Genomic DNA, 12,012 nt, shown 5'->3' on the forward strand with positions numbered 1-12,012 from the left:
AAAATCCATTTAAATTATCATAACATTATTTATCATCCAAAAATTATTATAAAACAACAAAAATTTTTATTAAAAAACATATTTTTATGTATTTTAATTTTAATATAATCTCTACATTATATATATACATAAATATTAATGTAGTAAAAATATACTGATAATACATTAATCTCGTACTCCGATATTTCCTCAATACAAATTATATCCACTATTTTATAGTTGTTTTAAAAAAAGATTTTTGGGAGAGTTAATCCCCCAAATCTTCGAATATATATTAAAAGAATATCCAAATCAAACAAAACAATAAACAACTTCTACCTTTTATAGAGCATATACATGTGGCATAATTTCATAAACAAATTAAAACATTAAATTTTTTTATATTTAACAAAAGCATTAATTTTAGAAACGTTTTCATCTAATTTGACTTTGAATAGGAGTACGTACGTATGAATAAAGAATTAATTAAAAAAAAAGAATAATTCAAATATAACCCTTATCTAAGACTTGTAATCGTCTATATAATATATAACTTTCCAAGATACAATAACATTAGCTTTAAGTGTCCATTTCCCCTATTTACACACCAAAGCAGTACTTTTGCAAAATATTTTCAAGATTGTATCCAACAATCTCCAAGAATCGCAAGATAACTATCAAACTATAAAATCCCAAGATACAATCACTCTTCCCACAGCCACCTCCGCCGCCTGTATTGGAAACAAATAACATGTCTTCCGGCAAGAAATGGAAACAGCTCAAAAACATTTTCACCCCACATGGAGATCACTGCGGATGTGGACCAAGTGCAACAGATATCATCGAGCCAAAACCCAAGTCAAAATCCAACTCCTCCGATCAAAAGATCATGAGCCGCTGCCCCTCCTCTTCAAACAGCTCCTGCTGGGAGATACACGGCGGCGGCGACGAGTGCAGCTCCACCACAGTTTCTCCCAACATCGACAACTCCCCGCCGCTGACGGCCACCGATAAAAACCACCCCAAAGGCCGCAAAATCCACGACTGTTTCGCCGTAGTTAAAGATTCCGACGACCCTTATCAAGACTTCCGGCAATCCATGCTTCAGATGATCTTCGAGAAGGAGATATATTCGAGAAGGGATCTCCAGCAGCTTCTCGATTGCTTCCTGCAGCTGAATTCACCTCAGCACCATGAAACCATCCTTCGAGCTTTCATGGAGATATGCAATGGCTGCAGCGGCACGGAGATTGATCCAGTTGAAGATAATTAATTAAATTGCTTAAAACTGTAATTATTATTATTATTAATCATAAAATATTTGATTACAAGTTATATATATATATATTTCAAATATGGAGATGTGAACATGCTGCTAACTCTGAAAATTTTTAATGCACAAGTGGTTGGCTGTCTCAGTTCATCATTGATTAGGTTACGTAGGTTCATTTCGAATTTACAAAACAAAATTCGCACTTCATTTTAATTTTCTTAAATTTGGTGTCGGCAATATATATAATATATACTTGCTATTAAAAAGAGTAAGAGGCCAAGAATAATAAACAAGGGAGTGGCTTGAAAATGAAATGCTTTTTTTAATTTGTTTAATGATTTTTTCTTTTGAAGGTTAATTAATATTAATCTTGTGTGATGAATAATAATTTTTTTGATGGTCTAGCAACGGGTCAATGAGATGGTAACACGAGGATAATACGTACTAAGCTATTTGTTATTATATAAAAATATATATATATATATTTAAAAAAAAATGCTAAAATGATCAGAAAGAGGGCTAGCTATCCAAAGTCAGGGTGACTGGAAGTAAGTGGAAACACATAAAAAAATCAATTATAAATAAAATCCACAGTCGTGGAGGCAATTTCTTCCAATTAAGCAGATTGCATTTATTCATTTATTAAATCTTGTCGATTATTAATAAATAAATGAAAATATGTTTTGAATAGGTAAAATTGAAATTTTATATATTTTAAATACATGAGGTTTAAGGCGTGAAGTGTAATAAGGATTAAAAATTTGGATATTTTGTGGGCTATTTGGATTTTGGCCTGTAGGTAGTTGAAGTAAGTGAAGGATGGATTAAAAAAAAAAAAATTGAAGGATTTTTGCAACCAGAAAAATGACAAATTGGGGGCATTAATGGCTTAATGCCCAGCCCAGACCAATTCAATAATCAATATCATAGTCCAAATATTCGAAAGTTTATTTATTTTTTTTGGGCTTATTCGTTTTTTCTTTAAATTACTCATGTGATCATATCGATACCAAATGGATCGGGTCCAGGTTGCATATGTGATCATATCGATACCAAATGGATCGGGTCCAGGTTGCATACCAATTATATCTGGCCCATTATCCAACCCAAAACCAAATTTATAGTAATTTTTGTATTTTAAAATAAAAATAAAATAATTGGGAATCGAAAGTAAGATTTTTAGGAGTCGAAGCTTTTCGCAACCTTCCGTCGTTCTTCTTCCGCGAGCCGTCGTTCCAGCGCTATTCCGATGTATGCATCTCTTCCGGCTTGGCTTCCTGCATATCAAATTATCTTCAGCCTAGATGATGAAATATGTACTCCCCTGTGATTTGTTGGAGCTGAAGTTCTGAAGATTCGTATAATCCTGAATGGCTTGGAGGGCACTTGGAAGAAAGGTGTGTTCCTTCGTTGTATATTTCCACTCATTCTTTCTCCAATTTTTTTTTCTCGAGTTGAATTCATTGGCGGCTTTAAAGTAGAAATAAATGATGTTTTGATTGCACCGGTCAATTTCACTACTCTCAACGAATGTGGTCGGCATTTATGCTTCTTTTAACTGATACCCAGTTTTTTATTGTATCAAAAGATCCGAGCTCTTCATCTATTTTATTTTTAGTTGAATCTCTATGATTGGTGCTTGAACAAATGCTGTAAAAAATTGAAACTTTACTTGAATTTTCGTGCAGGGTGCTTGTTATAGTCTTACCAATGTAACGTCTAGATATTCAACTGCACCGGCTTCGAAATGTAGGTTTGATGATTCTGCCAAAGCTCTATCTGCTTCAGTCATACACTTGCTAGGTAAAAAGTTGCTAGCTAAGTATTTCGGTGTTGCTTATGGTTTATTTCTTGAGGAGTGTTTGATCCTCCTCTGTTAGTTGAGTGAATGCTTAGTGTGCTGATATCTTGTTAGCCTACAGTGCTGGTTTGAGTATTATCAGAGGCTTATGGACCGTATGGTGTAATCCTGATTTTTATAGCCGTTTCTTATGCAGTTAAGATTTGTTGATGTGAAGACACGGATTGTGATTATTGAGAATTAGATCAAATTTGTTATGATGAAGTATTGCTCGAAGTCAAATTTTGGTTTGATCACATTTTTTTGGTCTGTGTTTCAGGGCGTCATTTCCCTCTTTCATTTTGTGGTGAAGGTGATGATCTCCCTCTTTTTGCCAACAAGTGCTCAGTTAGGTAATTCAGTTTTCTATGAAGTTTGTTTAGTCACAGTCATCTCTGTTAAATTGTTGTCAGTAGAAGATGGATTTTCGATAAGAGAATTTGTTTTCAATTCTATTTTGGTTCCCCCTGTCTCTGGAAATTTTTGTCATCAGCAAAGTGCAGAATGGTGTACTAAAGTTTCAGCATTTGGGTCTAGGTAACTGAGGGCATAATGTTAATATGTTTGGATCAGTTTAATGATATGGAGGTAACATGACAATAACATGGTCAAGAATGATCAGCCTTTTCTAACTTCCTTAATAGCAGCTCGAGTTAAGTTTCTTTATTTATAACCAAAGATGCTCTTAGTATACTTATTTATTTAATGGTAGAGATTTGATTAGATTAGTTATCTACAGTCAGTAATTTATAGTGGGAAGTGAAAGCAAAGACCAATCCTTAGTTTTCGTCTAAAATTCCAAATTGTTTGTGAAGGAATTAATTGCTAGAGCATTGAGCAGCTGTAATATAAGTTATATAACTTTTGTGTACGATTTTCTGAAAAACCAGGCCATAACACTTTGTCTTTTTTCTTTTTAAGGGTGTGGTCTGTAGGGGGTATTTATTTTTATATTACCAGTTTCTCTTCTAATGACTGATATGTTTTACTTACTGATGGCCATGACAAACTGTATGTTTTGTAAATATTTCATGTTAATTTGTAATATTCAAATGCCATGGCTTGTTGCAAACATAGTTAGAGTAGGATTGTGTACTCTTTATGTTATCTTTATTGTGTCAAATATTTGTTTTTTGTCAATTCATATTTTATGCTAGTGAAACAATTGAAACATTGAATTTTATTGAGCAAGTCAAAATTCTCCACTTAACCTGTTTCTCATCCAAATTCAAACTAAGAATTTGCTTTGATATCAAAATGCACATCAGATGTAGGAACTGAGTGTAAGATAAAAAAAATGTCCGAGGGTAGTTAATTTATTTCAAAACTAGCTGGAGGACGTCCGAAGGGGCATAGCCAGGGATTTTAAATATGGGGACTGAACATTAAAAGTTTTGGCATTCTCTAATGTGTTTTCTGATGTTCTATATAACAAAATAAACTGCTCATTTGGAGGGATAAATCTTTTTTTTTTATTAATAATTGCTTCACTATTTTTCTTGTGGAGTAATCAGTTTAAGTTTTTTTGACACTTTAGTTCACCTATAAAAAAAAATTATTCATTTTTTGTTGATATATGGTCTAAAATATCTATTAATTGAATCCTGAAAAAAATTATATGACATAATAAATGAGACAAATTTGTATCAGTTTTTTTTTTTGTATTTGTGAAAAAAATGGGTTTTGAAAAAAAAGTAAATAATGAAAATAATATCTTTAAGATTGAATCTAACAAATTTTCATAGTCGCAATATTAATTTCGTCTTCATTCTGAGACAAATTATTTCTTTTATTACTAAATGTAACAGGTTAATTCACTTAATTATTTTATTTTCAATAGTAGCTCCTAAAAACTGTGACTTACTTTAAACTCAAAAGAAATTGATATTGTTGTCGATCAGATCAAACTTCGTATAAATTTCCAAGCTAAGACAATTTAGTTGTATATATGAGATGATGGAGATTAAGATATTTTTTCAAAAAAATAAACTAAAATAACAGTGCACACTCCATTATACATACACACACACACATGAAAAAAAGTGTGGGTGTTTGGCTGGGCTCAAGGCCCAAGCACCAAGCCTATCCAAGCCCTTGCTAGTCCTACTCCCCTGTACATCCATATATTTCTAATAGCTGGTATCCCTTTTTTCTCTTTTCTTCTGATTGAAGTTGGAGTCACATGCAAGGACTTTCAGCCCTCAGATAAACATGAGAAATAAGATGGAGCAATGTGTTTATTGTTTCTAACATATCCATGTTGATTTTATAGAAGTTCATATATTTGTCATTGCTCTATGACTTACATGTTCTGGTGTTCTGTTTGTTTGAGGTAACTCGGCGCTATCTATGATTATGTGTCTATTGCTTCAATTGTCCATAGTATGGTGACATAAATTCGTGTAGGTCTTTCCATGCCAGTTCAGAACTTCTGGCTAGGAGAATGGAGGAGGACTCTGTAGGTTTAAAGACTTCTAGGAGAGGGCAGAAAGGGAAGTTTTCAAAGAGAAAAAAGGAGGATAAACCGCCTGTTGAGACACCTTATGTCCCTCCTAAACTAAAAAGATCTGTGAAGTCCTTGCCAGATAAAACAATTGAAATATTCGAAGGCATGACCATAGTTGAGCTTGCCAAGCGATGTGGAGAGTCTATATCTACCATTCAGAACATTATCATAAATGTCGGAGAGAGAGTTGATTCAGAATTTGGTGCTCTCAGCATCGACATAGCAGAGCTTGTTGCCATGGTATTCCATTATATGAAGTTTGATTAAAAATCTGATTTTTTTTATTATTCTTATTTTGGTAAATAAGAAATATTTTGACACAAACTGGTTTCACAAAGTTGCGACCAAAATGCCATGTTTTGTAAAGAATCACTGTGATGAAATTTGTGTCAACATACCTATCACAAGTGAAATGGTTTTAGTTTTAGTTAATTATTATGTCAGTCACTTATGTTTAGACTCTGAATATTTCAGCAACTAAGAGGTTTACTTTTATAGTTAAATGTGTTGTTTAAATTAACTGAAAGTCAAACCAGATTTTCTTTTTACAGTAATACATGGTATGTTCAACCACTGGTGACTTTTATTGTTCAATCAATGTGTTATCTAAATCAAATGAAAGTAAACCAAAATTATATTTTCTTCAGTGATGCATTGTTCAACCAGGGTGCAATATGTTCTAAGGGTTGGGCTGTTTTGCTACCATTTATCTTTTGAACGTTACTTTTTTGCAGTACTTAAACCTTGCATTGGTGTGGAAAAAATATAGAAAATACTTCATAAGAAATGTCAAAGGTGGGAATGTAAAAATTTAAATCAAATATAATTGTTTGCTTGTTTATTTTTGTTGGTTTGTTTTGCTCTATTCGCTATAATTTAATCAGGGTTCTTCATATAATCTTAGGAAGTTGGGGTCAATGTTCGTAGGCTGCACTCGGATGAAGATGCTCAAATTTTACCACGCCCTCCAGTTGTCACGGTGATGGGTCATGTTGACCATGGCAAAACATCTTTATTGGACGCTCTTCGACAAACTTCCTTGGCTGCTAAAGAAGCTGGCGGCATAACTCAGCATCTTGGTGCATTTGTTGTTGGCATGCAATCTGGTGCATCAATCACTTTTCTTGACACTCCAGGACATGCCGCCTTCAGTGCGATGAGAGCCAGAGGTGCAGCAGTTACAGATGTAGTCGTGCTTGTCGTGGCTGCTGATGATGGTGTGATGCCTCAGACTCTTGAAGCAATGTCTCATGCAAAAGCAGCTAATGTACCAATTGTTGTCGCAATTAACAAGTGTGACAAACCAGATGCAGCTCCAGAAAGAGTAAAAGTCCAGCTTGCTTCCGAAGGTTTGCTACTGGAGGAGATGGGAGGAGATGTCCAAGTTGTTGAGGTTTCCGCTACAAACAAAATTGGGCTGGATAAGTTGGAGGAAGCGTTGCTTCTCCAGGCCGAATTAATGGATCTAAAAGCACGAATTGATGGTCCTGCCCAAGCTTATGTAGTTGAGGCAAGGCTTGACAAGGGTCGTGGTCCACTGGCTACTGCAATAGTAAAGGCAGGGACCTTAGTTTGTGGGCAGCATGTTGTTGTAGGTTGCGAGTGGGGAAGAATTAGGTCTATTAAGGATATGGCAAGAACAGTGATTCCACAGGCTACACCAGCCATGCCAGTCGAGATTGAAGGGTTAAAGGGGCTTCCAATGGCCGGGGATGACATTGTTGTGGTTGAGTCTGAAGAAAGAGCTAGGATGCTTAGTGAAGGAAGAGGAAAGAAATTTGAGAAGGATAGACTCTTGAAACTGGAAGAGGAGAGGCAGAAGATTTTGGAAGCGGAAGTGGAGGACAATGAGGAAGAAGAGAATAAATCTCAGAGGGTTGAAGTGCCAATAATTGTAAAAGGGGATGTGCAAGGCACTGTCCAGGCAGTTGCAGATTCATTGAAAAATTTGGACAGTCCACAGGTCCAGCTAGTTCTTATTATTTTAAATTTTCTCCTCTTTGGGAAATATCTTCCTCACGCTTTAGCTTTTGATCATCCCAGGTATATGTGAAGATCGTTCATGTGGGGGTTGGACCTATTTCACAGTCTGATGTTGATATGGCGCAGGCCTGTGGTGCGTGTATCGTTGGATTCAATGTCAGGGATCCCCCAGCTTCAATCAGTCTTTCAGCAACTCAAGCCAAAATTAAGGTAAAAGATCGAGCCTTTACTTGTATTTCTTTGGATTTGAGTATTTGGTGATGCAATTTGGGGAAGTATAACTCTAAATGTAACTTATAGATAAAATTACATCGTATCATCTATCATCTACTGGAGGACATTGGAAATCTGATCGTAGAAAAGGCTCCTGGAACACTTGAGACCAAGGTTGCTGGAGAAGCTCAGGTTCTAAACATTTTTGAACTTAAGGGAAGAAGCAAAGCCAAGGGAGAGGATGTGAAAATTGCTGGCTGTCGTGTTGTAGATGGTCGTCTCACGAAATCTTCTATGCTGAGACTTCTTAGAAGCGGAGAAATCATGTTTGAAGGCTCCTGCGCGTCTCTTAAAAGGGAGCAGCAGGACGTGGAGGCAGTAGGCAAGGGGAATGAATGCGGACTAGTAATCCAAGACTGGTTCGATTTCCAGGTGGGAGACGTTATCCAGTGCTTGGTTAAAGTGAACCGTAAGCCCAAGTTCATTTCATCGGAGAGCGGGGCCGTTCGAATTGAATGCTGATCAAAACTGCAGCACGACACTTTCAGAGAAACAGAGTCCAAATGATGGCGGATATTGCCTTCATTGCAATTTTTGTCCGGGAGAGAGTACAAGATTTTGGTGTAGTTTTAGATTGAATTCTTAAATCTTGCGGGGCTATTTTCCTATATTTATCGATGTAAAAAAATTTATATTTAAGCTTGAAATACGTACAATTCGAAAAACCAGAGATGTCACAAATTAGTAAATTTGGTGAAGAAATGGGCAAATGGCCCCTCCCTCTAGTTAGTTCAGTGAAAATGTATACCTTTGGAAGAAACTCTGTGTTTACATATTGTTCAGTGATAATTCCATTTTCCCCAAGTTTTCTATTCATTTGAATTGATTCAGAATTTCAGATAAAAATTCGGCCAATGCAAAATTCATTTTGATCAACAATTCACCTCTTCCAATCTAAGATTCTAAATAACAAGCTAATATAATATTCTACTACAATAACTATGTTTGTCTTAGATTATTTCTTTGTTGTCTTTGTATTTATTTATTGACCAACTAATTTGGATGTGATATTGTCCTCTTTCAGTTTTGTGTCATCTGCTATTTGTTTCTTTCCCCATTTTTACTATTAAGAAAAATCTAAGAACTTCATTGTTTCTCATGAAGCAAGATTTCAATTTAAAAAAAATTGTCTAGCCGAATAATATTCTTGTCCATGGCCAGCTGCAGCAGCATCTCCGTAAACGCGTTCGATTTCATCGGCATATCCAAGAACTATAACTCCGTCACAACATATATTAATTTGTTTATAAATAGGATTACATCTCACTTGAAGACTCGAGTAAAAAACACAAACAAACAAAAAACACGCGCACACATACACACGCACCAGTTCTTGACTTGCAAGCACTAATGGCTAGCCGGGCTCTGCTGAACACAGTTCTTTTTCTGAGGATCTTCACTCTTTTGGCATTGGTCGCCTCCATCGTGCTTATGGCCTTTAACACTGTCAAAGATGAATTTGGCACAAAAACTAAGTTCTACGACGTTATCGGTTATAGGTATAACTAGAAAAAAACGCGTGCTTATCTCTAAGTTGGCCTGTTTTGGGGTCGATTTCTTTTCGAGTACTGTGGAAAAAGGGATGATTAAAATATGTTCTATTTGATGTTATTCTTGATTAGGTACGTAGTTTCAGTTGGTGGCATAGGAGTTGTTTATACACTTATTCAAATTCCATTTGCAATATATAATGCTGCAAAAGAGAAGAGGCTGATACGCAACGGATTCCTCCAAGAGTTTGACTTTTATGGAGACAAGGTCAATTATTCTTCAACATCTTTACTTTTCTAAATCAATAAAAAGTGAATTATAAATTATTTTTCATCCATATCATTCATACAATAGGATATATTAGTATGATAAAAAGAAAAATGTTTGGGTTTAGGTGGAAAAGTAATTTTCAATCATATACTTACGTACCATGATCATGATGATAATTAACTTGCATATGCTATATATGCATGTAATTACATAGTAGCAAAAGTTTCAAAACTGATCCTATAAGCTGGTCTCCATGGATTTCTCGTCAAAATTTGATATTAACGCAATATATCAATGTTTTGAATATCATAACACATGATGTCAATGTCAATATTTCGACGATAATCGTCTAACTAAATGAAGAAAACAATATATGTGATTTGCAGCTAGTAGCATTTCTATTGGCGACCGGAGTTGGCGTTGGTTTCGGCATCTCTTGTGAGATCAGTAGACTTTTCATCCTCAGCGACGAAGGAAAGAAATTCCTAAAAATGGCCAAAATCTCAACTGGCATGCTCCTCGCGGGATTCGTCTCCATGGCTCTACTTTGCATCTTTTCTTCGGTTCGTTGGTCTTCTTCCAATAAAGGGTTTTTCAAATAATACATTTTTTCATCAAATAAAAGCTTCCATTATTCAATTTATCCGATATATTTTCGACCGGTCTATGTTTAAATTTATGTGTGACGTAGGGTTCTTGATGAATCAGTTGATCATGTTGTATTAATAAATGGATGTACTGATTTTAGTTAGTGAATAATGTACTCCATCGTTAGTTAAGAAACAAATTTATATGAATGATATATAAATTTTCTTGTAATAATTTTTTTGTTTATAATTGAAAACAATGTACAAAATGACCAACTTCACTACTATGCATGTACAGATAGAATTCAAAATTCGAGTCGAGCTTGAGCGGTTAAATTACAAGTGAACGGCGTGTGTCCTTTATTTTCAAGAATCAAACAAACTCTAAACATAAAAATTTCTATTATTTTATTAAACAAAGACAAAAGGTTTTACATAAACAACCTACAATTAGTGCCCTTTCCTCTGCTTTACTAGTCACCCCAACGCAGCAAATCACGTACGGAGAATAACCAAGAAAATAAACAAAATATTTCAAAAAAAGAAAACAGAAAAAAGGTGGGGTGAAAGTAGAGCTATTACAGCTGGAAAAAAAAACCCAAGAAAATGGACATTGGGATTTCATTTCTTCAATTTTCTGTTGCTGTCCTCATGAAGAAAATCAAGAAGAACGGTACTCTTGCATTTGGGGCACTTTGGATCATCCTCCATCAACATTACATACATCAGGCAACGAGGACACCCCACCAGCATCATCGAATTCGCCTCCGGGCTAGCCGGGTACCGCGGATTCTCCCCGGTGCTGTTCTCCCAGGACAGACACGAGCTTCGTGACGATGATATCGACCCATTCGGCGACACAACTTGTCCACGCTCTCTAGGCGGGGATAAGTTGAGCTTGAGCTCGAGTTTTGGGCTCTCCGCATTATAACTCATTATGTTATAATCTGCAAATTCGAGTAAAAGTACATGCATGTAATGTAAATAAAAATGATTATAAAGAGTACTAAGATGTAACGTGCATTTAATAAACACAAAAAAAGAAAGAAAGAAAAAAAGATATTTTACCTTTCAAAATATGACAATTTCAAGAAAATTTAAACCTAAAGCAGATAAATGTTTGATGTGATGACTCTTGATTTTGCTCTTCCATGAGTTGAAGGGCAATATTTATAGAACGAGAATTTGGGAGATTTAATCAGTCCTTTCATTTAATATCAGAACTAAATAATCAGTAGCATAGGTTCCAAAAGTATTGAATTGTATTTAAAGGGGGAGGGTGCGGTAGAAGAAAATGTGTCAAATTTAATATCAGAATTAAATAAGCAGTAGCATAGGTGATTTTTGTATACTGAATTGGGTTTTTTTTTTCCTACTAAAAATATATATCTTTTTAGAATATATTTCCCAGTTAATTCTTTTTTCCAAAATTCTTAAATAAAAATTGAATAGGGATAAGTATTTTTTTTTTTTAATCTAACCCTAGTCGAAAAATGATCGACCAGGTCCATTTTCCCAATTTTCCCGAGATAACTCATTGTGGGCTTTATGATATTCCAAGTCTGTATCATTGGAATATCCCTTTCATATGTTGCGAGGAAATGTGTTTCCAGATCCATTGGATAATTTGGCTCTTGATAATCGATGTTTCATCTCTTTACAAACGATATGTAATAATTAGATAATCAGGTTTGGAGTCTCTATAAAATAGATAAGCTATATTTTTCTCACCTTTAATTGAAGATATCAATAAATTTCTCATTATTTTTTTGTAAAAGATTTGGCCTAGCAACTCTCTTACATGCATTCT

General features: G+C 35.0%; 3 protein-coding genes across 4 annotated transcripts; all 3 read left to right on the top strand.

The window, feature by feature from the left end:
• The first annotated feature begins 730 nt into the window (after positions 1-730).
• LOC140888854 (uncharacterized) lies at positions 731-1,252 on the top strand. Its single transcript, XM_073296559.1, has one exon. It carries the CDS (start codon positions 731-733, stop codon positions 1,250-1,252), a length of 522 nt encoding a protein of 173 aa, XP_073152660.1.
• A 1,178-nt stretch (positions 1,253-2,430) lies between these two features.
• On the top strand, positions 2,431-8,670 carry LOC140887242 (uncharacterized). Of its 2 annotated transcripts, none has more exons than XM_073294360.1 (7): positions 2,431-2,664; positions 2,941-3,055; positions 3,373-3,445; positions 5,499-5,838; positions 6,503-7,561; positions 7,642-7,791; positions 7,882-8,670. In XM_073294360.1, the coding sequence occupies exons 1-7, from the start codon at positions 2,623-2,625 to the stop codon at positions 8,314-8,316; spliced, it is 2,214 nt and encodes a 737-aa protein (XP_073150461.1). In that variant the 5' UTR covers positions 2,431-2,622; the 3' UTR covers positions 8,317-8,670. The 2 variants fall into 2 exon arrangements, with proteins under 2 accessions (XP_073150461.1, XP_073150463.1); XM_073294362.1 differs by having other exon boundaries at positions 2,431-2,649.
• Positions 8,671-9,036: 366 nt separating this feature from the next.
• On the top strand, positions 9,037-10,217 carry LOC140888855 (CASP-like protein 4D1). The gene is made up of 3 exons (XM_073296560.1): positions 9,037-9,353; positions 9,477-9,612; positions 10,002-10,217. The coding sequence occupies exons 1-3, from the start codon at positions 9,205-9,207 to the stop codon at positions 10,215-10,217; spliced, it is 501 nt and encodes a 166-aa protein (XP_073152661.1). The 5' UTR covers positions 9,037-9,204.
• Positions 10,218-12,012: the final 1,795 nt, after the last annotated feature.

Source organism: Henckelia pumila, chromosome 3, assembly GCF_033568475.1.
Source record: "Henckelia pumila isolate YLH828 chromosome 3, ASM3356847v2, whole genome shotgun sequence".
In the NCBI taxonomy this organism is placed as follows: domain Eukaryota; kingdom Viridiplantae; phylum Streptophyta; class Magnoliopsida; order Lamiales; family Gesneriaceae; genus Henckelia; species Henckelia pumila.

Bases quoted from the DNA above. Each gene is read 5' to 3' on its own strand.
- LOC140887242 (XM_073294360.1), top strand. From the start codon at position 2,623: ATGGCTTGGAGGGCACTTGGAAGAAAGGTGTGTTCCTTCGTT. The intron at 3,056-3,372 runs GTAAAAAGTTGC...TCTGTGTTTCAG, and splicing joins TTCAGTCATACACTTGCTAG to GGCGTCATTTCCCTCTTTCA. The intron at 5,839-6,502 runs GTATTCCATTAT...ATATAATCTTAG, and splicing joins TAGCAGAGCTTGTTGCCATG to GAAGTTGGGGTCAATGTTCG.
- LOC140888854 (XM_073296559.1), top strand. From the start codon at position 731: ATGTCTTCCGGCAAGAAATGGAAACAGCTCAAAAACATTTTCACCCCA.
- LOC140888855 (XM_073296560.1), top strand. From the start codon at position 9,205: ATGGCTAGCCGGGCTCTGCTGAACACAGTTCTTTTTCTGAGGATCTTC. The intron at 9,354-9,476 runs GTATAACTAGAA...ATTCTTGATTAG, and splicing joins TACGACGTTATCGGTTATAG to GTACGTAGTTTCAGTTGGTG. The intron at 9,613-10,001 runs GTCAATTATTCT...TGTGATTTGCAG, and splicing joins TTGACTTTTATGGAGACAAG to CTAGTAGCATTTCTATTGGC.